At 42.0% G+C, this 25,415-nt stretch overlaps 1 protein-coding gene across 1 annotated transcript in view; it reads right to left on the bottom strand.

Moving 5' to 3' along the window:
- Positions 1–25,185, bottom strand: part of WIF1 (WNT inhibitory factor 1) — a gene marked incomplete at both ends in the record, with an annotated part of 43,359 nt that extends 18,174 nt beyond the window's left edge. Inside the window, 3 exons of the mRNA XM_080627187.1 lie at positions 119–227; positions 24,824–24,963; positions 25,053–25,185. Of these exons, the coding sequence (XP_080483313.1) occupies positions 119–227; positions 24,824–24,963; positions 25,053–25,185 (382 nt within the window). The remainder of the gene's footprint in view (positions 1–118; positions 228–24,823; positions 24,964–25,052) is intronic.
- Between the last annotated feature and the right edge of the window lie 230 nt (positions 25,186–25,415).

Here is a 25,415-nt window from a genome sequence, read left to right on the forward strand (position 1 = left end):
GGCAAGCATTTCTTTAGCAATAAATTTCAGAACTGCAATTCATAATAAAATATGTAGACTTTACTGGCTGTGGAATATTTTTTACAGGAACACTATTTATTATATCAATAGCACAAACCTGATGCTTTATGAGGAACCGTTCCAAGCAGAGGGATATTTATAGTTGGATCAGCCATTATGCCTTTATCCAAGGAGTGCAAAGACAGGAACTCATAGAAGTACTCAGCCTATGACAAAGTAAATGAAAAATCTATATGTATTTTAATTGCATTCACAGAAGCAAACTATTTAGCATATAAACTACAACAGAATAGTACACTTTTCATTATGCTTTTCACTGGATTTGTTTTTATTATTTCCTTGAGAGCTTCTTCAGCTAAGAAGCATAATTTTCAGATAATTTCCTCTTATTCCAGACACTCCAAGTGACCATACAGGAATCAGGATGCAGCATAACAGCAAGAAAATAGGATGCATACAGTGAATAAACATTGTACAGAGAAGACTTTTTTACAACCCACATCTTTTTCTCTGGCAGACCACGAAAAATGTATGAACACTAGGCTAATTCTTAAAGCTGTTTTTTTGGGCAGAATCCTCCTGAAACTCACTGGTGAGCCTCCATGACCTGCCTGCACCATGAGTGCAGTTTAAAGGACCTACCCACATGCATGATGCAACTGTGGCATGACAGTATCCAAGCTTGCTCTTTGTTGATCTGCACACCATTAAATTGTTCCAAGGGTGGAGCTGAGAGCTCTACCTACAGAATTGGCTTCATGTCACTTGTTATTAACTGCAACATAAATGATTGAGTTTGATGATCCCCAAAGGTGTTGGCATGATTTAAAAACTACTTTCTATTACCTTCATCATACTCTTGATACGTACCTTCATTGTGGCACAGTTTGTAGGCATTGGTACTTTCTTCCATGGCATCGTGGCCTCTTTGTTAAGTCATCTGTTCAGTATTTCTTCATATTTGATGCGAAATGGCATCATGCCTCTGCAGCGTAGCTGTGCACAACATGTACACCTGAGGTCTTAGTAAGTTACTGGAGGCTTCCACTACTGTCAATGGCACAACTGTGGGTGCACAGGGCAAGTGGAAATGAACTTCCTACTGTAAAGTCTGGCTCCTCATTTACCCTGAAGCAGTTGTAGTAGTTGTACCTGCTGCTCTCAGAAAAACACTTGAGATCTTAGCATGGGCACTGGCAAAAGTCTGTTTTCAACTCACTGGCAGTAGACAGTACTGTTATGTCTGCTTTTTAGCTAAAATAGTGAAATAAAGGGAGATTAAAGCCAAAATTTTATGAGAACTTTGGGCTGATAAATGGTAGTTAATGTATGTCTACAAGATGGCCATCAATGTCCTTAGTCAGAAGACCATGTTTTTTCTCCTGTGATATCCTGGCTTTCTAGTACAAGGAAGACTTGGACTTACCGGAGTGAGACCTGTGAAGGGCCACAAAGACGACTGAGGGACTGGAGTCTGTGACACATAGGGAGAGGCTGAGAAAGCTGGGACAATTCAGTAAGGAGAAGGCTGTGGGGAAGTCTAATCAACATGTATGAATAGCTGAAAGGGGAATGTAAAGAAGATAGGGCTGGGGTCTGCTCAGCTGAGTCCAGTGACAATACAGGAAACAAGGGACACAATACGGAAAACTCCACCTGAACCTGAGAAAACACCTTTATACTGTGTGGGTGACAAATTGCCCAAAGTGGTTGTGGAGCCTCCACCTGTGAAGATATTCAAAACACAGCTCAACACAGTACTGGTGACCCTGCCTGAGCAGAGCATGGACTAGATCATCTCAAGCTCAGACTGTCTGGTCCCAGATCAGTCTCAGCCCTTATGTGATTCTGTGCTCCACTAACTTGAGCAGAAGCCCTGCCAGTGTGTGTGAGAGATCATCTCCCTTTATCTCCTGGTGACACCAGCAAAGCACTCATGAACTGGGAAGAAAGGGCATTATGAAATTCTTCATTAGCCCTGGCAGCACATCCACTCACTCTGTGAGGACGGCAAGGAGACCGCAAACAGCATGGATGGGCTACACTCTGCACAAACTCAGAGGATGTTGTGCAGCAAAGAGACCTCTGAGGAAGATTCACAAAACAATAGGGAAGGAAGTGATGGAAGTTTTTAAGGGTGGGTTAAACACATGGAGTATATGTGGGAGGGAGAGAGGAGATGGAAAGAAGCAGTAAAACAGGAGATGAAAATTGAAGTCTGGGGTAATGTTGAAGAGGCTGCTTTTAATTAAAGACTTTTTTTCCAATACAATATACCATGCCAAAATATGAAAACAAGCCATGAAGTCAGATTGTGAACATTTTTGTTTTCAAATAAACCTTTGGTTCAGAAAAATAATTATATGTTTCCACACATCTATAGAATTGTACAGTGAGTGAGTCAATGCTGTACTGTCTGTTTCTCATTGGTTGGCTTTGATGTTTGGTTCTATCTAAACCAGGTCATAATGGGTTGGGATATTAAAACATTATGTTCTTACTATTCTAGTAAACAACAACTGGTAACTAGACCAAACAACTCCATTCCCATATTTCCATTCCAGCCATGCTGTTGTAGCAGATCAGCTTGTGAGCTAGAGCCCTGATTGTAGAAAAAGAATTGATATCCCCTTTTCTAAAGTCAAAACGATGCCTAAGGACAAAGACAAAAGGAAAGGTTGCTGTGGGAAAAGGGACCGATTGCTGTGCAAGCTACAGTAGTCACCACTTTTCAAGGAAGGAATTCTCTAACCAGAGTAGAGGCATAGCAGCCATTAGTGCCTGAGGCAGGAATATGTTATGCTCACATGTTAAAAAGATGGAAGAGACATTGCACAAGCAACAGGCTGCTCAGCAGGAAAGCCACACATTGCATGAGAGGAGATACCTGCTCTGATCATTTCTGCACAAAGGTTTGTACATCCACTGAGTTGACAAAAGCTGAACTTCTTGAAATGGTGGTATCTAAGAAGACCTGAAACACCTCTGCTAGCTAGCATGACTTCAAAGTTATGAAGCCATGTCTGTTTGCAAATTGTGTGCTGGTCTGAGTTGGTTAAGTTTTGATATGAAAATTACACACAAAAATAACAGTCTAGAGAGGCTGCACAGTGGAACAGGGTAGTTGAACTCCTCCAACCTGTGAATCTGAAACGATTTGGCTGCCATAAATCCTATTTATTTGGAAAAAATCTGTTTTGACACAATCCCTACATTCAGCCTCCAGTATTGTCCTGCTGTAATTTGAGTTGATTGCTAATTAACTTGCATTAATCATCATGACTGAAAAACAAACAACACGTTCTCAGGAAATATTTACCATGTTCCAGCCTAGCACAAAATTTAGTCATGATGGTTAATTGAAGGGATAGGGCTGTGTAATTAAAATATGATCTAGTGACTACCATAATTTGTGGTGTAAGTGGTCACTGTGAGTGACCTGGTAGTGAGAGCAAAATTTCCTTGGATATTATTGAGAGATAAAGGGGGAAAATACATAATTATTATCCCTTTTCCATTATAAAAACATTCTCCTGAGGTTGTTTGGTTTTTGTTGTTTTCTTTTTTTAAGCCAATCTATGAACTGTTTGGCATGTGAGGAGCACAATATGGTACTGAAGCTAAATCTTAAAGGAACAGTGTTATCAGATGTGATAGAGGAAACAGGGTTTGAGATAAATTGTTGATCTTTGACAATTGCACAAAAGACTTCTTGGTTTTGGCTTGACTTCAGGAAGCCCCCAAGGAAGAATACACTCTACTCTTGTATAAAGACCTTGTTTGAAACTCTCAGAAACTGAAGCAAGGACCCCTGCAGACCTTGTGTGAAGAATCTGGGGGCTTGGTGCCTTCAGGCAGAAGGTAGCCCTGCACAGCTGCCCTTTAACAGTTCTCCATGTGGGCAAAGCCCTCTGCAAAGCGAGGGAATTTTGGTTTAGGCGAATAATTCCATGGCTGGGATTAACTTTTATGGACTTTTAATGGCTGTTTTCTATAAATCAGAGGAATTTAAAAGGTTATAAAAATAATGAAGCCCTCTAACAAGTACTGTAGCAAACATCTGTCAGCAGTTTGGTTTTAAATGATACACACTTTAAATTCCTACAGAACTCCACTACTCAGTACAAGATCACTCCGATGCCATATTGTGTCTACTGTGTTTTTGTTTCACATTTAATCATAGCATTCACAGGAATGTGTTTTATGTTTTCTTCATTTTACATGAAAGATACAGGATTAGAAGTAATGGTAGCACCTGAAGTGAAGCTAAACTGTTGTATGCCTTAGCTCAATAACCTAATGAAATCTGCAGCTTTTCTAACAAAGAAAAGAGAATGTGTGTTAGCTTTGCAACTGGATGTAAGCAATTAGCTATAGTTTCTTCTCATTGTTTTGAAGAGACGAGTACTGAATGTTCTATTCTGTTATAAATCAAAAGAAAAATATACCATAATGCAAATTTTCCACATTTAAAGAAAAAAAAATTAAAAAAGATGATATATCCAGATCCATGGATATTTCTGGCTATGTACACACTAGAAGGTTCTAGCCTGCATTATCTATAGCAGATGCTCACAGCTGCATATGCAATAAATAAAATCAAAAAGTGAGGCAATGTATGAGTTTGTTAGGTGTTTACAGCATGGACCATTGCTTCTCCAACATATTAACTGTATTAGGTCAGAGAAGTTGGTCCGTCTGTGTTCCAAGATGAAGCATGAAGCAAAATGAAATGAATTTCAACAAAGGAGGGAGGCCATAGCCATACTGTGCATACCAGGTTATTGAAGGATTCTGGCCAGAGTACGAGTATATGTGTCAGCAGCATATTTTATTACCACGGTACAGTCTAGACACTGCTGTAATGAACAGCATAGCAATGCCTCCTTAGATAAGCAGATAATATCTGTCTACAAGGTTTTATTTTTCTGCTAGGGAAGGCAGTTTTGCCTTACCTGTTAATTGGTCCTGTTACAGAGTGGGTAAACCATTGTTTGCATCTCAGTGTGACACTCAAATAGACTTGCCATCAGGTTCATGAGGTACTCCCAAAGTGGGAGGCATGCTTAAAAATATGAAGTGATATAGAAAACCAATTTACACAGAAGACAGAATAATCTGCCTGTTTTCCAGTACCATCTGCTAAGGGAAGGGACTGAAACAGCAGGATTAACAAAAGCAGAAATGCATACAAACAGAAAAATAGAGGTGTTTTGGTGTTTCTAAAAAAGAAGGACCCAAATTAGAACTCAGGGAAATGGGCAATCTCAAATAAAAATACATCATGTGTGTTAATTACACAATGCTGTGGCAAAATGCACACAACTCCGCAGAGCCTGCTTTATTCCTGCTTTCTTCACATTAAGAAAACTGTGGCAAACTGAAGAAAATCCATGCACAAGGAGGAAGACTTTTTTATCAAGGGAGTGAATCCCTGCATGCAACTTTGAACAATAACCTCTTATGGGTTTAACGGCTTTATAAGAAGAGTGGTACAAAACCTCTCCGATTTCGCCAATGGAAAATCACTAACTGGTACTTAATGTCTCCTGTGGCATGTGACTGTGGATGGCAAATCAAATCTTCCAACAGAATGATTTTAAAAGCTGGAAAATTCTTGAAACTTCTTTGTTGTTATCAAAAGAACCCTAGATTTTGAAAAGTGATACTGCAGGCTTCCAAGCATGCTTTGCATAGGAGATATGGACAGAAATCTTTGCAGAATACATTAGCATTTCCTCCAAGTAATGAGAAAAGAATTTCTCTGAAGATAAAGAATATGAACAAATCACTGCCAAGAAGCTCGGCGAGGCCATAGAGTAATAGATTGAGATTTTAGACATTTAGCAATTGAGTTTCTGGCAGTTGTCTGCTCTTTGAGAGAGACAGGAAACAGGGCAGCTACTCAGTCATTTTGAGCTGGTATTTTCTCTCACCAGACCTTGAGCTCTGGAAGTGCTCTCACATCATGGTTTAGTGGTGGTCATGGTTTAGTGGGGGGTCTTGGCCGTTCTGGGGTAATGGTTGGACTTGATGATCTTAAAGGTCTTTTCCAACCTGGTTGATTCTATGATTCTGTGATTTGACGACGTCATTTGAAACCAACCTGTGACTGGAAGCTGACAGGCTTGGCAGAAAGAGTGGGGCTCGAGAGGGACATGAGTGAAAATGAAACTTCAAGTATACCAACAGAGCATTAACTTTGGGACTCATCCTCATGTGCAGAAGGGCAGGCTACCTGAAACAGTGGGCCAAATAAATGCCTACTGTATATTCCTGTCCATCCTTAGCCCGCTAATGAAAATACAGGTTTGGTTTAGACCGGAGTCAATGCCTTGATGCAGTAAGTGTCTGCAATGGGGACAGTGAGGCCATTCCATGAGGTTATACCCTTAGAAAGCAGCTTACAGGCAAACAGATCTACAGCAATTTCCAGATAAGTACAAGTACACTGATACAAAAGCCTGTGGCATGCAGGATTTCTTAAAAAACAGTCACAACAAATTTACAGCTTCTCATTGAAGAAAGTCTTCTTGGAGTTTCTCACTCCTTCTCTACCTTGCTTTGTTTGGAAACAAAAGAGAAAACAAGAGAGCACAACTCCCCCTATTTAGACATTTTCTTGTTTAACCAATTTTTTAGAAGGTATTTCATTACTGCTTCACTAGAGGTACATTTGAGAAAATTAATCTAAAAGGAAACAAAATCATTAGGGTTGTGGTAAACATGCACAGTTAAATACATCTTGAAAATATCTAGCAAGGAATGATATTCCTTAGCATGAATCAAGCTAGATATGTGGTGTACAAGTTTGCTTTAAATTGTTTTCTCCTGTGTCTTACATATCTCTGCTTTGAAGGGAGCAAAAAATACACCAGCATTAAATGCAGAAACAGCATTCAAAGTTCAGATTAAAAAAAGTCAAAGATACACAAACCTTTATTATCTTCAAATATTTAATGAAATATATTGTTCTGGAATCCTAAAAATCAGTAAAAGATATTATCCTAAAAAGTTATTTCTTGTTATGGCACAGCAAGGGCTAATTCACTCATGTCACCCAGTGAAATTCAGTGCTCTCTACAGTGGAGATTTCATGATCAGGGATGTTCAAAATGCGAATTTGCTAAGGCTAACGGAAAAGGGGGAAATTATTACTGCTCCTTAGAGAAAAGAAATAAAATACTGTCTCATCAGGTTGGTTCCTAACAAAACAATGCTGTACAGGTCTACTACCTGCACCTGCAACACATCTATGTAGCTCTAGCTACACTGAGAGTAAGCTGTGAGGTTATTTTCTTCCCCTCACAGCTTGAAAAATAAGTGAAAACCTTGGCCAGCTGTTCCTGCATCTTCACACAGTTTATAGACTGTTTGCAGTTTCAGGCTCTTGATAGATTTATTTATAATTAATAAATTAGCCTGAAATTCTTTTCAGAGAATGTCAAATCATTCCAATAAAACCTTTAGAATTAGGGAAATGATTGCACTAACAAGCATTTAGACTAGTTACGGTGGAGATCTGCCAGACACTACATTTAATTGAACAGAATACTCTTAAAAGCATGAACACAAACCTTAGAGCTGTTGGCTCATCTGACGTGACAAGAGAAGGTTCACAGCTGAAGAATAAGCTAATCCATCTCTTGCATGGTGGTAAACATGGATAATGCACAGATTCATTTTGGCTGTGCTTCAAACTTTCAACCCTTTGTTCTTAATCCTCACAAGACAGCTTTGAAGTTGAGGATAAAGCTCCTCTAGCACACCATTACCAAAGAACAACCTTCTGATTATGATCTCATGAAAGTGTAATCAATAACTTACACAAGTTAAAAGTGTGGCAAACAGCAAAGGTCACATAATTGGGCCTTTATTGATTCCATGTGTTTCAGTCTTGGCTTTAACAGGCACTCCCGTATAATAAATATCTCTCCCCAAAAGGTAAACAATGAACTTCCCCAAAAGTTACGAAATCTTACAGCAGCTTCTGTCAGACTGGAGTCCTTCTAGGGTCTCAAAGGGGGATGCTTCCACTTTCATATACCCAAGTAACAGAAAGTTTGCACCTCTGAGAGAGTTTCTTTATTTACTGCTTGGTAGATAATGGTGTTTAGTCTTGTGTTCCAAGCAAACAAGTGTTTAAAAGTTACGGTGAAAAAGTTTTTGGGGAAAAAAAAATCAACTCTTTCCTGACAAGTTGTTAAAGAGGCTTTTTTAACACTGCTCTCTTTGATCATCTGCTCCAGGGATTTTTCAAATGCCTGGTTTATTTGTGAATATCCAGAGTAATTTTGTGTTTATTTTACAGGCTGCCATTGACCAAACCAAATTCTAGATACTACCATGAAAGAAGAATTAATTTGTTATTTAAATAGAATGTTTGGTCAGTGTGTCTGAAGAGGAAGTTGTGTGTTTGCTGTTGTACTTGAAATCACACTGATGTTGTACTTGAAATCACACCAATATGTCTACTGAGACCCCAGTACAAGGGTATATATTACTGTAATATTTCCATATACCCCACAGGCATTCATATTGTTATGTCATCTGTAACTATATTTGGAATTTTTCAAAGCAAGATAGATTTATCTTCATAGTAAAGCAGGAAAGTATTGCCTTATCCCCAGTTTCTGATGAGAAACTGAACAGCTTCTACAAACAACATTTCTGTTCTTTCAGGCTGTTTCCATAGGCAGGATCTACACAGCTTCATCCCACAGTTACAGCACCAGTTTCACAAGGTCCAGTATTTTGAGCTGAGGTCCAGAATGGTTCAATGTATTCCCCAGCATTTAATCTTAGAATCAGAATACTTAGGGTTGGAAAGCACCTTAAGATCATCAGGTTCTGACCCATCTGCCATGGGCAGGGACACCTCACACTAAACCATGTCACCCAAGGCTCTGTCCAACCTGGCCTTGAACACTGCCAGGGATGGAGCATTCACAACTTCCCTGGGCAACCCATTCCAGTGCCTCATCACCCTTACAGTAAAGAATGTCTTCCTTATATCCAATCTAAACTTCCTCTGTTTAAGTTTGAGCCCATTACCTCTTGTTCTATCACTACAGTCCCTGATGAAGAGTCCCTCCCCAGCATCCTTGTAGGCCCCCTTCAGATACTGGAAGGCTGCTATGAGGTCTCCACGCAGCCTTCTCTTCTCCAGGCTGAACAGCCCCAACTTTCTCAGCCTATCTTCATACGGGAGGTGCTCCAGTCCCCTGATACTCCAAGTGAGGTCTCACGAGAGCAGAGTAGAGGGGCAGGATCACCTCCTTTGACCTGCTGGTCACGCTCCTTTTGATGCAGCCCAGGATACGGTTGGCTTTCTGGGCTGCGAGTGCACACTGCCGGCTCATGTTCATTTTCCCATCAACCATGAGAACTAATCAAATAATGAAGTATCTTCTTTAAAGCCAGCTCATCCTTGACTTCCTGTACACTCAGAGAGGAGAGACCAGCACTTGAAGAAGAAAATTCAGTCAGGCCAGAGTGTGATTTACCTGCAGTTTTGAAGTGCCTTTTTCTCTCTCCCTGGGTGCAGATGGAGTCTATTTGTGGTGTAAGCATCTTCACATGGCCTGGACTCTGCTTTCTCTGCACTGGTTTGCTAGCAAAGTCACACTCCAGAAATGTGGCAAGCTCTGGATTCCACTGTGGCACACGGGATGTGCTAGTGAACACAGACAGCTCCCTGCACTTGGGATCATTTCACTGACTTTTAGCAACAGTTATTTGGAGAAATCATCTCATCAAAAATGTCTTCCTTCTGCTCCTCACCACTTCTGGTGTACCAATTCCTTCCTACTCTTCAAAGCCTGTCTTTTTGCCTTCACCTTCTTCTTGTCACAATCCTTCTTTAGAGGGATTCAGATGATGAACATTGCAAAGAACCATGCTGGTCTTCCTTTTTTCTCCTTCTGATACTGTCCTTTTCTTCAATGGGATTAAGAAATGGTCCTGGCACTTTCTAGATTAAAAGTTTTGGGGAGATGAAATTGGTGAAAGATAAAAGTAATGTTCTGACAAAGGCAGTGCTGGCATGACCAAGGTAATCCTCCATTCGAGGAAGATGAAAGAAATTAGGAAGAATTATGACAGTCAGGGTCAAGTTGAGCTTCCAGATGAACTCTTTGCAAATACTTACAGGAATGAGCCCTACTCTGAAAGATATGAAGTTTACTTAGGGAAAGCTGCATCCTTCTGTTTTTTCTTTTCCTCTGGATAATGTGACCTCTCCTCTGTCAGTATAAATCCTGACAGGGAGGGCCAGCAGCTGAAAGTTCCCGAGAAGAATGTTTTGCAGAGGCCCTAACCTCATTTTTATTACAGAAAATGCCAGTGGCATAGTTTTGCCTCTGAGATGAATGTGTGGATCCCCCCCAAGCCCAAATTTACCTTTGATGAAAAACCAGCAGGAGTCTGATGACAGCAGAAGTCTATACTCTGCTTTGAGATAACTGCTCTGTTTGGAATTAAAGAGTTTTGCTGAGATCAGAGATGTAATTTATTCCTTGATGCACAGCGACAATAAATCTGCTCTTGCAAACTGAGGCCAAATTGTCCCTTTTGTCACTCAATATATCCCAGATGTGCTGACAATCCCTAACTTGAAGGCTGCTGGATGTTCCCCAGGTCCCCCAAAGCAGCCTTTATTGACTAAATGAAGTGAATAGCTCTGGGCTGAGTGTGTCCACAGTACTTTCAGGAAGACACTGGAGCAGAACAACATCCCATACTGCAAACCTGTCTGAGCTGCCCGGTCTGCTCTCTGCATCACTACAGAGCACAGAAATGCACCGCTCAGCACAGCAGCCTGTGGGTCAAACCCTCCCTGTCATCTGCAGCAGGACTTCCTGTGGTACCAGTCAGCGAGTCAATTTTGTTTGGTTCTGCTGGAATTCCTGCTGGTTGGGGTTGGGGTTTGGGCTTTGTTACTGTGTTTTCTGTGTTTTGATTTGATTTGCCACGTTTTCTGTAGTTTGCAGTATTGGGACTGCACCAGGGCAGCTCAAGGTGGCCTAAGATTGCACTGCTGCAGTCCTACCCTCTTTAGACATGGATGTGTGTGTGAGCTAACCAAGAGAGCAGATCAAGCTAAAGATTAATCACTTCATTCTGCTGGGCTAGTTTTCAGCCAGAGCAGCTCCCTAAGCAGCCACATCAGCACTGGCACAAGAAAGGTAATGGAAATGTGTGACCAGGGATGAGAAAGAAGGTGGGACTGTGTCAGCTGCTAGTCTGCCTGAAGCAGTTGTGGAATGGCACTGGAAGCAAGGCAAAATGTTCCTGTACCATTGGCAGACATCGAATTTCATTATCCTGGTGTTGGCAAGCAGCTAAGATGAGAGTCATCAGTGAGAATATGGTTCCTCTGACATACTGGTGAAACCAACAGAACCTGCACCCAAATAGGGCACATGCATTTCTGATGGCACTGCCGGAGCAGCCATGTGGATGCAAAGCATTTGATCTCTAATAAAAAATGAAACATCCAAACACGTGGTCCCACCCTCAGAAATATCTTGCTGTTGTTCATTAAGGTTTACACTAGGAATAATTCCAGTTAACTTAAGTTTGTCATGCTTTTAAGCTTCAAGTTTTAAACAGTTCATGTTAACAAGTTTTTTTGAGCACCACTGAATTAAAAAAACGTTTCTGAAACATGACCAGGGAGCTGTGTACTCTTTAAATGGAACCCTCAGAAAAGTAAGACACGTGCTCAATGTCACCTTTCCAACTGTGATATGCCACTTAGGTGTGCTGTGCAGCTGAACTGAATATAGGTTGTACACTAAGCAACCCGGTCTAGTAGGAGGTAGGGGGGGTTGCAACTAGATGACCTTTAAGGTCCCTTCAAACCCAGACCATTCTGTGATTCTGTGATCTGCTTCAAGTGGTTGTTGTGCCATATTTTGTGAAAATGTTGTACAGAGTATTACATAAGAGACTGGGCAAGGATTCTGTGCCGGGGACTTTTGAAATCGTAACAACCATACATACAGTTTGCCAGTGAGGAAATCCACTGGTCAAGGTATGACCTGTCTCAGCTAAGGATGGTGCTGTTGTGGTGCAAAGGTGAGGCCCGTGCTCTGCTGCTTTTGCGCATGAGGCCCTCAGGCAAATCAGACTGGAACACGAGCACTCCTGAATCAAGTGAGCCCGGCACTCTTCCAATAGCCTTGGCTGGCTTAGGGTGGTGCACACAGTATAGGGGCTCCCTCCTGTGGATCTCCTAAAATGTACCAAAGCAGGACCATGCAGCTATAGCTCGGGAGCACTGCAGCTGTGGAAGATGCCACATAACCTGCTCTCTTCAGCTCTGCTCCAAAGAAGGACTCTCCCAGACCCTCCCCAGTGCTAGAGGAAGGAGATTCTGGCTCTGCTCCACTTGGAGTGGAGACACACTGCTGTCAAGACAATGGGATTGAGTTTATGCAGCATGAAAACTATTTTCAAACTTTAAAACTCTGAGGAACAAAGTGAGGGTTTTTTCCATAATCCTTTCTACCTTTCAATCTTTTTTTTTTTTTTCTTTTAAAGAAACAGAGGAAATGCTATACAAAACCCACTTGTGTTAATAAAAATGTTTCAAGGAGTCTTCTGGTATCCAGTTAAACAGTAAAAAATCAGGAAATGCCAGTGAATAATGCTATATGTACAGACTTAACTTTGTTTTTACAGCACATTAAAACCTCATTAAGTACATGAGCCCATACTAATTCTCATCTATGAAACATGAGTTCTTCTGTAACTGTGAATTACATAACCAAAGAACTGCTGCTGAAGTCCTGCAAGTTTCCTCAGAGTGAATGGCTGCTACAAACACTAAGTAGCCTTTGAAAATCTTGCCTATTTCCCTGTGAAAAAAAAATCCCTATTAAGTCAACTGGACACATTAACATGCAGATACACAGTAAACCACACATCTGAAAGCTGTGCAATACAAGACACGCAGAGGTCTAGGAAAAATATAATTCCACATGAAGGTCAACTACTTTAATGCAAAAGTTTGTTGCTATAACCTTTAAATTTTATCTAATAAACTGAGATGCATATGAATGAGGGGTGGCAGAAACTGGAATGCCACAACTTGCTGACCACAAGATTCATTAGAAATGTTTCTTTGGGGAAATGTGTATGGAAAAGAACTCTCAAGCCCAAATCATGCTGGTCCTATGCAAATATCCACATATGCCTTCAAATGCAGATTTTTAAAGTAGTAAAAATCAGTTTTCAGAAAAATTATGATGTATCTGTTAGCTACTAACACACCCCTGAAGGAAAACAGGTGAACAGTGCACCTCAGTTAGGTCCATTTTCCATATTGCAGGGTCTGTTTAGTTAATAGTTGAGTTTTCAACATGCAAGTTGTACAAGTTTTATCCCAAGGCTCCTTGCTTTTTCAAAGAAATGTTTTCAGATATATTCTATGCATTGAAAGTGGTCAGTAGATCATCTTGTGTTTGCCAGAAATATAACTTAGGCTTTACTGCAAGAACTAGCTTAAATTTACTATTACTAAATCTGGCTTATCAGGAAGTCTATAATCAGAGGTAAAAAGCAAGCTTCACTTAAACATCTCTGCTGCTTGATTATTGTCAGAGTAGATGCTTGTGCATTTAAAGTAAACTCTCCCGTGAATGTGGCTGGGTTAGCAAAACCAGATTTGTTACCAAGGTATAATAATAATGTGTGAAACAGTATTGCAAACTCTCAGAATTGAGTATCAGTTCAAGTAATTCTGTTCAGGTTATAAGAAAAGTCTTTCTATGTCTCGCCTTGCTTAGGGAAGTGCTTGTGGACTGGCTGCTTCCTTCCCCTCTCCTGAATGGAATAATCACACAAAGCGTGAGCAGGAGAAGGCCAATGGCATCCTGGGGTGTATTAGAAGGGGGGTGGTCAGTAGGTCGAGAGAGGTCCTCCTTCCCCTCTACTCTGCCCTGGTGAGACCGCATCTGGAATATTGTGTCCAGTTCTGGGCCCCTCAGTTCAAGAAGGACAGGGACCTGCTGGAGAGAGTCCAGCGCAGGGCGACAAAGATGATTAAGGGAGTGGAGCATCTCCCTTATGAGGAAAGGCTGAGGGAGCTGGGTCTCTATAGTTTGGAGAAGAGGAGACTGCGGGGGGACCTTATTAGTGTATATAAATATATAAAGGGGGAGTGTCATGAGGATGGAGCCAGGCTCTTCTCAATGGCAAACAATGATAAGACAAGGGGTAATGGGTATAAACTGGAACACAAGAGGTTCCACTTAAACTTGAGAAGAAACTTCTTCTCAGTGAGGGTGACAGAACATTGGAACAGGCTGCCCAGGGAGGTTGTGGAGTCTCCTTCTCTGGAGACATTCAAAACCCGCCTGGACACATTCCTGTGTAACCTTATCTAGGTGTTCCTGCTCTGGCAGGGGGATTGGACTAGATGATCTTTTGAGGTCCCTTCCAATCTCTAACATACTGTGATACTGTGATACAACTCTGCTCAGAGGAGAGAGGGTTATTTTGGGCATTCTTTTCTGTTCTGATGGGGGTAGAGGGAGGTGGTTATAAAGGAATCAGAGAGGGAAGAACCTCACAATAGCACTTGCTCAAAAGGGAAATGGCCATCCCTTTCTTTCCATCTCTCACAAAACTGGCTTCTGTTTCCCACTCTTCATATGAGACTTCTGGCCTGGGGAAATGAAAAGTCCTGAAGAACCTGGGTACACTTCACCACTTGCTCTAAACCAAAAGCTCTTTACCTCACTGCAGTTACCTCAACCTTTGCAGGCAGGGACAAAAACCATATATAAACCTTGAGACAGAAGTTTCTATTGGAGTTGTTGGGGTTGGGAAGAGGTGGAGAAACAGAGATTTCATGAGAACTTGCAGACACTGCAAGCTCTATACCTCCAGATAACTATCCCTCCTGCCAGCAAACTTTCAGATTCCTCACTCTTTTGAATATTTCTCCACTAATTTAACTGAATGACCTTCTACTGCCTGGTTGTATTTTACTGGATGAGAAAACCTTGCTGCTAGGCAATCTTTAAGGTCCCTTCCAACCCAAACCATTCTATGAGTAAGGGTTTTATTTATATAAGCTAAATATTTAGGAATGATTTATCTTGTAATTTATTGTAATTTAGATTATTACAATTTATATATATATAATATACAATTATATTATATATATTATATATATAATATACAATTGTAATTTAGATTATTACAATTTATCTTGTAATCTACTGTTAGGTTTCAACTAATTGCTGCTTAAACAAATCATAGTAACATGGCATCATGGCACCAACTGTAAAAGTTTTGAAGTTTACTTGACTGCAAATGTTTGACAGGACAATTAAAAAGGTGCCATTGACTAAACAGGATATTCACACTGATACAATTCAAACATTAACTCCATTTGTGGGCAGGATAAGGCACGGACTTTGTCCCATCAAAAAAAAGCTGCTGTTCTGTCAAGTAAAAATGTGAAACCCAAGTGGTTCTTGATATGATGGAAAGCCTGATATTTCTGTCTGTAAGTAACAGTATCACTTTCTCCACCCTGTACCTAATACCGACATGTCACAGCTCTGACTGAAGGGAAGCAACATGCTGGGCATAAGCTTTCAGCTGTGCTCCTTTGCCAATACAGAAATCTGATCATATCCATTCAATAAATGTTCTCTTGCAAAACTGGAAGGAAGAAGATTTAAAAAACTCAAGAAACAACAAAACAAACCAAGAAAAAAAAAGAAACAAACCAAACCAAAACCAGAAACCCAAAACAAAAAACAAAAAAAAAAAAACAAAACCACAAAACAAACAAAAAAACCCCAACCAAAACAACAACAAAAAAGCAACACAAGAAAGAACTAAAAAAATCAACCAAAGTAATGGTCAACATGCCGTGCTAGCAAAAGATTTTCCAACTCTGAACTCATTTTCTGATGGTCAGGATGGTCCAGGAGCCTGCCCTCTCCTCCTCTAGCCTCCTCTGAAGGCTGGCTCTGCTGCTCTTGCTACTGGTTTCTGTGCTTCAGTGCTCAGAGCTGGTGACAGATCTTCTCATTAGTGGGCTGCTGTTTGGGGAGCTTGTTTTGCTTGGTGATGGGCCAAAACCTGAGAGTGGGAGATTGCCAGGTTTGATGTCAGGCATATTTATTTCCTTTGGGATCGGTTGGGTTCAGCTAGCTGTTTATCCAGGCTAAGGTGCAACTTTAGAGGATTTGTGGGACCAGCTCTGAAAATGATGTTTGGTCTCTAAGTTATTCATTGAAGCATTTGGCAGTGATGGCAGCAAGTGCTGAAGCAGCTGGAAGGAAACTGACCACTTTTCATTGTATGGCCAAACAAGCTGGGTTCTACCAGTTGGTTGCAAAACAAAGCAAACTTTCATACTAGATGCAAAAAAACCCAGGGGTTCTCTAGCTACTTGGTTGAAAAAAATCCACTCCAAATCTTTGTAAGCCTTTACTATGGCATTTCTGTGCCGCATGTGCCTCTTCTCCAAGTCAGACAGACTTGTCAGATAACTTCTCCTCAGCATTTTTGTCCAGCTAAGTGGTCTTCAGTGAATGGCCTATGAATTCACATAAAGTGGTGGATTTCAGGTTCATAGCTGGATAAAGTCTTCTCAGTTCCTCTGAATAACAGTATTACTGTCTTTGCTTTGTTTATATTACTTTTTCTGAGGCAGATTTCCGTTTTCTGCTTCACAGTGATTGTACAAGCCAGCCTCAGTTTCGTGTTCCTGACTGGCCCTTTTTGTGTTAATGGCTGGCATAGGGGATGATAGGAGAGCAGTATTTTGTTTACCCTGACTTTAGTAAGGTTTTCAGCACTGTCTCCCACAACATCCCCACGGAAGAAGCGAGAAAGTGGGATTTACATAAGTGCTGCACTGCCAGGCTTAGTGGGTTATCAACAACAGCACAAAGTCCAGCTGGGGACCAGTCACTACTGGTGTACCTCAGGGGCTGATACTAGGTCTCATACTGTTCAACTTCTTCGTTAGTGACCTGGACGTTGTGACAGAGTGCACTCTCAGCAAGTTTTGAGACAATAAAAGACTGATACACCAGAAGGTCATGCTGCAATCCAGAACGGACCACAACAGGCTGGAGGAATGGGTTGACAGGAATCTCACGAAATTCAGCAAGGGGTAATGCAAAGTCCTGCACCTGGGGAGGAACAATCTCATACACCAGTACACGCTGGGGGCCAAGCAGCTGCAAAACAGCTTGGCAGAAAAGTACCTGGGGTCCTGGTGGACACCATGTTGACTGGGAAGCATCAATGTGCCCTTGTGCCAAAGAAGACCAACTGCCTCCTGGGCTGCATCAGGCAGAGCACTGCCAGCAGGTCAAGGGAGGTGATCCTTCCCCTCTGCTCAGCACTGGTGATACACATCTAGAGTGCTGTGTCCAGCCCTGGGCTCCCCCAGTGCAAGAGAGACATGGACATATCAGAGAGAGTCCAGCGAAGAGGCATGAAGGGATGGGAACACGCCTCACAGAAGTTTGAGGACACGTCTCTTTTTGTCTATTTAGCTCTTTCTTCTGTGAAGTAAGCAAAGGAAAGAGATGCATGTTCTGAACGTTCTTCTGCTGGCTGAGAGGTCTCATTAGAGACTGGGAGGACCGGTGATGCAGGCAGAGACCCTGCAGGATTGTTAGCTCACACACATCATCTTCCAGGTGCCACCCAAGGGGAAAACACATTTGATCCCAGCGCATACATACTCATGGAGCAGGACTTCTGTTACTTCATACAATTAGCTCAGCTCAAAATGTCACACATAGCCCAGGTGCTTTTTGTACATGGATCACAACTTTATTCTGTATAAGAAGAGCCAGTCTTTCATTAGATTATTATATACATTATTACATATATTCTATTACAACCACATCTTACTACAATTCAGATTTCAAAATGTCAGTCTCCACAAACCAAACACAAGGGGAAAAGGGCAGTTAACTGTGCATTCAACAACCTATGCAAAATGTGATTGATTTTGTGTCTCTTCCATATACATAATAGAAAATACCAATAAAGCTATCTTCTACTTTTACTGAAACATACACCTACAGCAACAAACATCTAGTACATCTCATACATATAATTCACTGCAAAGAACACTCTGTTTTGCTATGGAAAGACTAAGTATTGCAATGCAACTGCTTGGTCTTTGCTGTGCATTTTGGGTGACTGCATTTTCCACCATGTCTGGGCTACAGCCTGATGTAGTGAAGAGTTTGGCCACAAAGAAAGAGTTAAAAAGCAAAAAAGCAAACAAAAATTAACCCCAGCAAAACAAAAAATCCAGCAGAATAAAAGAGACCAATAGCAGTAAAGTAGCATCTTTCAAAAGGTGGAATTTGTACACAAAAAGGAAAATAAAAGAAGAATAAACTCTGGCAAGCCAAGTGTAAAGCCACAGGAAGGCAAAACAAAAAAGGTTTTGAGATGTAATTTCTTCAAAGCTTTAAAAATATTGATCAGGAACTCATTGTTCTGAGCTAAGGTATACAACACTGAAAATTCTGTTCAACAGTATGTAAGTACCTACTACATACCACTGTTCTCAAAGCTCTGGATCACACCATACTCCTCACATATGTGCATGCCCTAGGAAGAATGTGATTTCTTATATTTGTTTTGTATGTATGCAATTCACTTGGTTAGAAGCAAGTCGTTCACACTTGTAGCTACCCAAAAAAAAGGTCTTTGGAAAGTGTGATACCAACAGAAGCAGCCAAATACATTAAAAAATCTTCCAGTTAGTTCTCATTATGGTTAGTTCTTACTTTTTACTCCATGGTGTTACTTGTAATGGCATTAACTTTAGACCATTAAGAACACACGTTGGAAACTGTCTGTGAAATAGAGGTGATGTTGACAGAAAACATTTTCACTTCCATAAAGAAGAGGAAAGCAACACAGCCTGGATTTTATGTTTCAGAAAAACTGTTAGTCGCATGAGGAGAGAAACCTGTACATTTTCACAAAATACAGTCCTGACGCTTGGGTTGTCCTTTTAGTTCCAGTGCTTTTCAACAGTTATGTTGTACAAGGCAGCTACTATTGTAAAAGCAGTGAAAGTACTTTATTACTTAAGCTTTTTTTTTTTTTTTTGTTAAATATGTATTAGAATATTTATAGAAAGGGTAAACAACGAAAAGCTTGAAGAATGGTTTATTTAACACAGCTTTACACCGCTGTGTAAGAAGAATAATTGTGTAGTTTACACATATACCATGTAAATTACTATGGAAACCAGATGTAGCTTACACTACAAGGTGCCTTGTAACTCATCTCTGCTGAGCAATAAATCCCCCCTTCTTCTTCTTGGCAAAACTTTGAGAAACTTTACTGCTGTTTTCTATCAGCAGATACAACAGATGGCTGGCACATGCCTGCTTTACTAAGAAAGTGGGATCTCTACAGCATTACTTTGATCCCCGGTGGCATGTCTACAACACTGAGACGCAAAATACCACAGCTGAGCAGAATCTAAATATTAAAGGTTTGGAGCTGTGCTCTTGATATGAGAACCCCCTGTCTGAAAATCATGCTCACAGTATGTAAACATCTTCACATTCCACATGGAAATTTTGGTACAGAGGTCAGAAAACAAGCTATTTCCTCTGTTTGGTGACATGAAACCGCAGTGGAGGTACTACTGTAAATCCCAAGAGTGCAAGTTTATGCACTTGCCCTGACCAAACTTCCAGAACAGCCATACTTTTATTGGGAAAAAACCTCAACCCAAAATTGTATGTGAGAGACATTTTTTAAGCTGAAAAGTATCACTGTAATCACTGGGTATGAACAAGATATTTACAAAAAGGTCAGAAGTTCCGTTGGAAAGAAGTTTCCCTTGAAGTATTACATGCTTTGAAATCCACTGGTTTTTGGCTTTTTTCCGTTTATCAGGGAAATAGTGATGTTTGAATGGAGCACCCTGTTGCATCAATAACACCTTAAAATCAGTAGTCAATTAGTTTTCCTCTAGGCAAGGAAACAAAACTTTTCCTAGCATACCTAGATATTCTGTTTTATCTTCGCGGTCAGGCTATGTCTCAGCAATATAATTCCAGAGAATCAATCAAGCCATTCATGGTTGATGGTCACATTGCTGAGATCAGAGCTAGCATCCAGGAGCTGTAATTACAGAGTTTTCCTCAAAGCTCCACAATATAGAAGTGATGCTAGAAAATGCACCTATGGCATATATTCCCTTTTCTTAAGAGATGGGCATCTTTTTACTTTAGTCAAGGTTATCAATAACTCTTTGGTCAGAAGTACCCAGACTTTCCTGTAGAGACAGGTCCAATTGCGTCTTTCAAGGGCTACATGCTGGGATTCCCCCTTACCTCCTGGCACTTGTGTTCTTGTGGCCAGAAGCACTCCAAAGACTTTTCTCCAGCCCTTCACACACATGCACACCTCCTGTCACAGGGCAGAACCACCACTACCATACCACACAATGGCATGCATCCAGCAGCACGAGGCTGGATACAACTTTAGCACATAACATACATGCAATATCCATGCACCATGATATATATATATGCATCCTCCAGTCACATGGCCAGCATCCCACTCGTGCACCAGCACGGGACTGAGTATCCAGCTGTCACATCATGGGCATGCATTCAACTGTGCAACAGGAGAGGAACCATGGGGTACTCATGACACTTGAGAGTAGGAAGCAAGCTGTAAGTCATCTGATCCCAGATACTTCTCCCAAATCTGAAAGGAAGACAGCAGCCTGGGCAGGTTGTGGCCCAGACTGATTGGATCAGACTAGAGCCTGCTACAGAACAAAAATTCCAGCTTGCTTTTTGGTTTCCTTTTTCAGCTCCCGTCTATTAAATCAACCCAGCTGCTGCTCTGTCACTGAGCATTTGCTTTCCGTGCACTGATCAACTGGGGGTTTTTGTGTATGGTTCTCTCCACCGATACTCACTCACATGTGAACTTTAATTTTATTGCTGTCAGAAGTCCCACTGAAAACTAAGCATACTGTTTTTTTGTGGATTTGGAGCTTACATACCTGAGTTCCTAAACACTGTAGAGATGATGCTATGACTTCAGTCTTTGGTACCTTCCACTGATGAATGTAGTGAAACACACACAGCATTAGTTAGCACAATAGGGTCTATTCCTCTCTCATTAGGAAGTCTTTAAGAGCAATCTTCCCCAGAGGACAAGACTTCCAGAAGTCATTATTCTTCCCTTTGCAAAAACCATACCCAGTAAGAGTAAGAAGCACACCAGTGAGCTCTAGTGGTTACATGCATACCTACTGTATGCTATGTATTACCACTGTTTTTTGGGGTTTTTTTTAACTTTTCAAATCAAGGAGCAATCTTTGTAGCTACCTACTTTACCCAGGTCACATTTTTTTCTAAAGAGAACATAACATCTATAATCTTGTGTTTAAATTCATAGGTAAAAACACAAAGTGCATAAAACCAGAACAATCCTGTCCTGCAGTACTCTAGCCTTCTCGTAAACCCTTGCTCATCCTGAATTCACAAGCAGGTATTCAGCACCTTCAGACCCTTAAATCTTGGGGCTCCCCTAATAATTCCTGACAGTTAATTACAACTATTGGACTAAGGACTAAAAGCAGCTAATGGTTTTCTTTGGTTAATGTTTTCTAGTGAAAATGGCTTTAACTGTTTGTGTATCAAACAAAATTTTTTCCACATTAAAAAAAGGCACAAAAGGCATTAGGAAAGTGACATCTAAATGTAGTGGGTTTTTACCTGTTTGGTTTACACAGAATGCAGGTCTAGTCTCTAAAAATGTTCCTTTCAACAGACACTTCTGAACTAAAATATGGACATAGGCAGCGGTGCAGGGCTGAGAAACATTGCCACTCTCTGGTTGGATTATTTACTCACCTACAACTTGGATCATCATTTATCCCAAGAGCAGGTAGATGGAATCTGCCCACAGGATAGTTATGCCCACTTTCCACAGGTGTAAACAGTGATGCGAGGTACATGACAGAAGAGACTTAGCCCTACCCCGTTGGAGATCCCAGGTGTGGTGGGTTGACCTTGGCTGGCTGTTTGGCACCGCTCTCTCACTCCCCTGTCTTGTTGATATCAAGGTTAGGAACCATGTTGTGACATAGACAGTACCTACTCAGGGAAAGTCTGGTACCCAAAAAGGGTCTAGCTACTGCTAGAGGCAGTGGAATATACTACTGGATTAACAGTCCCTAAAACCTTGGAGCCCTAGAGAAACATCTTCAAATCTCAAGTGGGATACAAGGTTAAGAGGTCTATAAAGCATAAGATAAAAGACTCATGAAAGACATTATTTCAGTTTTACCAAACAGGAGGCAACTGTATGCTAGTTAACAGTTGGTTTACAGAAAGCAGTCTAGTACTTCAATGTCTTGAATGCCTTTCTTTCAAAGAGTACTAGTTTCCATTTCTTTTCATTCTTCCTTTTTTGCCTCTCTTCTCCCTTTTCCTCTTTTGTTGCTTTCCTCTCCTTCTCCCCTCTCTTCCCTTCCTTCCCCTTCTTACTTCCCCTTCCTTGACTTAAGAAATTCCCCCAAAAAAGTATTCTGCCAGAATAAAGGTAGCAAGTACTTAGTATTTTCCTGGATGTGTCAATGGAAACTTCTGAGCACATGTACACTTAAAAGCAAATCAGAACACTGAAAACACCCTGTTAAAATTTACTCATTTCTTCCTCTCATAAAATACTGGAAATTCTGCAGAAACTATCCTTTTGCCACAAATAACTTTTATCCTACTTCTCTTTGCAACACTACTGTGGGCAATGATGTTGTTTCCCTATGGGCTACAAAAGAAATGCTCATGTTTTTTCCTGCCCCTTCTCTTCACGCAAAGTGCTGAGTGGCACATGGACAGTAAGTGCTGTGAGCAAGAGGCAGCTGTACGCAAACACCTGTGAGGGATGCGAAAACCAACAGGACTGCTTGTGATACCAAAAAGCAGACATTTTCTCTGGGATGTTCATTTTTTCCCCAACTCCTAAAACACTAGGTGGTTGAAACTCCTTCCTTACCGTAGGCTGCTGGCTGTAATCCCGCTCTTCCATCTACACGCCTGCCTAAGTATCAAAATATCCACAGCCGTAAGACTGGAATGACAATGTTTTCATTGACTGTACACACAGATGAAGTTGTAAGAAGTAGCTGGCTTGGATTATAAAGTCTCCAAAATGAAGAGTCTCTCAATTTTAACACCTGTTTGACCCATAAATACTTGAAAATTGACACACCTTTCTAGGTACAGAATTCTGTAATAATGTTACTTTAAAGATTTGGGTATTTCACTTACTAATTATGTTTTGCCTAACAGGAATTCATTAATTCAGCAAACAGGAGGAGGAATAATGGGTTAAACAGCTTTGCTGCTTCTCAGAAGGGATTTCATCCTTCAAGCTGCATCAAGGGGAACACTTGCCTATGCTGTCTTTAAGCCTGTGATTCTTCTCACTGAAATCAGTCAAAATCACCTTTTCCTAATGAGCTACGTGTAGGCAGCAAAGGAGGGAGAGTGAAGCACAAAAAAAGATGGACAAGAGAGTAACGACAGAGTTCAGTCTAACATCTCAATCCTCCTTTCCAAAAAGAGGCAGATTTATCATGGACAGCAACTGAAGGTAGCAGAGAAACGGAGCAGGAAATACAGTCCCCAAACATGCTAATTATTTCTAGGTATTTAAACACCAACCCTTGGTGTACAAAGTTGTTTTCTCTGTAAAGCTGGACTGGAATGATGAAGACCTTGAGCAAGTCTCTTAGCCTTTGTAAGCAAGTTTTGTCTCTCCACATTCCTCTCCCTCTCTAAAATAGGAGGTGAAGTGTTTCCTAAACTCAAAGGCTTTGTGAGGACAGCAAAAATTACAAGGGCCTCAGACAACACCTCAAGCAAGTCCTCTAGAGTACTTTCAGACAACCAAAACCACAACCAAATCTGTGCAGCTGCAATTAGCTGAATTATACAACCAATTTTCACTGATTATTTGAAGGTACTGTTTCATCTTTATCAAGCTCCTTATTGTATAAAGTCAATGTTCAGCATTGTAAAGATAAATTAATTTTATCCGTCAGTTTTAACTTAAAATGATTATTTTTCCTGCATCCACGGTAACGTATTCCAACGTGTTTCAGCTTTATGCAAATCTAACATATGTTGTCAGTGTGTCAAATCGTGCATATGTTCCTTCCCGAAAATATGTCACGCACTTATCTTTTCGGCAAACGAATCCAAAGGGATTCGACACAGATTTACACGGTTTTGCAATTAAACTTGGTAAAATTAAGTCTGCAGAAGAGAATTACTATTTACCAGAACTATAAATGAAGCATGCACACTTAGTAAGTAGAGATCTGTCAATAACCTGTAGCACATGTCCATAAGCTACAGAAACCTGAAGGAAAACGGTATTCACATAACTACTGTCAAGCGAAATGTTATTAACAGTAAAGGCGACCCGTGTCTTGTTCTCGGAGGCTGCCCGCTGCTCCCGCCCTACCGCCCGCCGGTCCCCCAGCACACACCCGGTACTCCCGCCCGATCTTCACCCTCCAGACACGCTTTCCCAGGGACCCAGCCGCGCTCCCGGCTGCCCCGAGCCTTCCCTACTCGGTGCTCGCTGCTGGAGCGCCCCCCGGATTGAAGAGTTGCCTACGGGGGTCAGGCAGGACGGCGGCGCCCCACGGTCACACGCCTCGGAGCGGGGTGTCCTCAGCTCCTCCGAAGCCAAACCACCTGCCTGCTTTCAAACAGCTGCCCCTCGCCGTGTCCGCACCTACCCGTCCCGTTGCCTGCCAGGTGAAGTTCATGGAGTGGATGCTGACGGGGATGGCGGGCATCCTCTGCTGCGCTTTCCTGAAGTCGTGGGTGAACGGGGCCATCTTCCCCTCGGACACGATCAGAATGTCCTCTTCGAAGCCTGCGGAAGGCAAAGTGGAGCGATGGGCGGCAGCCCCGTCGAGCCCCGCAGGGCCGTGCCCCCGCCCGCCTCTCGGCCGCCCCTCTTACCGATGAGGACCCTCGCCTGCTGGGCGTCGATCCACATGTAGAGCGTGTCGGGTTGCCGCGGCGCGGCCCGCAGGCTGCAGAGGCTGAGCGCACTGCAGAGCAGCGCGGCGCACAGCCGCCCCACCGGGGCCATGCTCCGCGCACCGCCAGCCCAGGGCTCCCCGCCTGCCCCTGCCCTGCCGCTGCCGCTGCCGCGCCGGCCGAGCCCGCCCTCTGCCGCTGAGAGCCCTGAGGCATGGGGCGGCCCCGTCGGCGGCGGCTGGAGGCGGGCGCGGAGCGGGGCGGGCACGGGGCGGGCAGCACAGGGCTCAGCGCCGACGGGCGCCCTCGGGCGCGCTCCTTCTTCCGCCGCGCAGGGCGGCG

Source organism: Psittacula echo, assembly GCF_963264785.1.
Source record: "Psittacula echo genome assembly, chromosome: 1".
Classification (NCBI taxonomy): Eukaryota; Metazoa; Chordata; class Aves; order Psittaciformes; family Psittacidae; genus Psittacula; species Psittacula echo.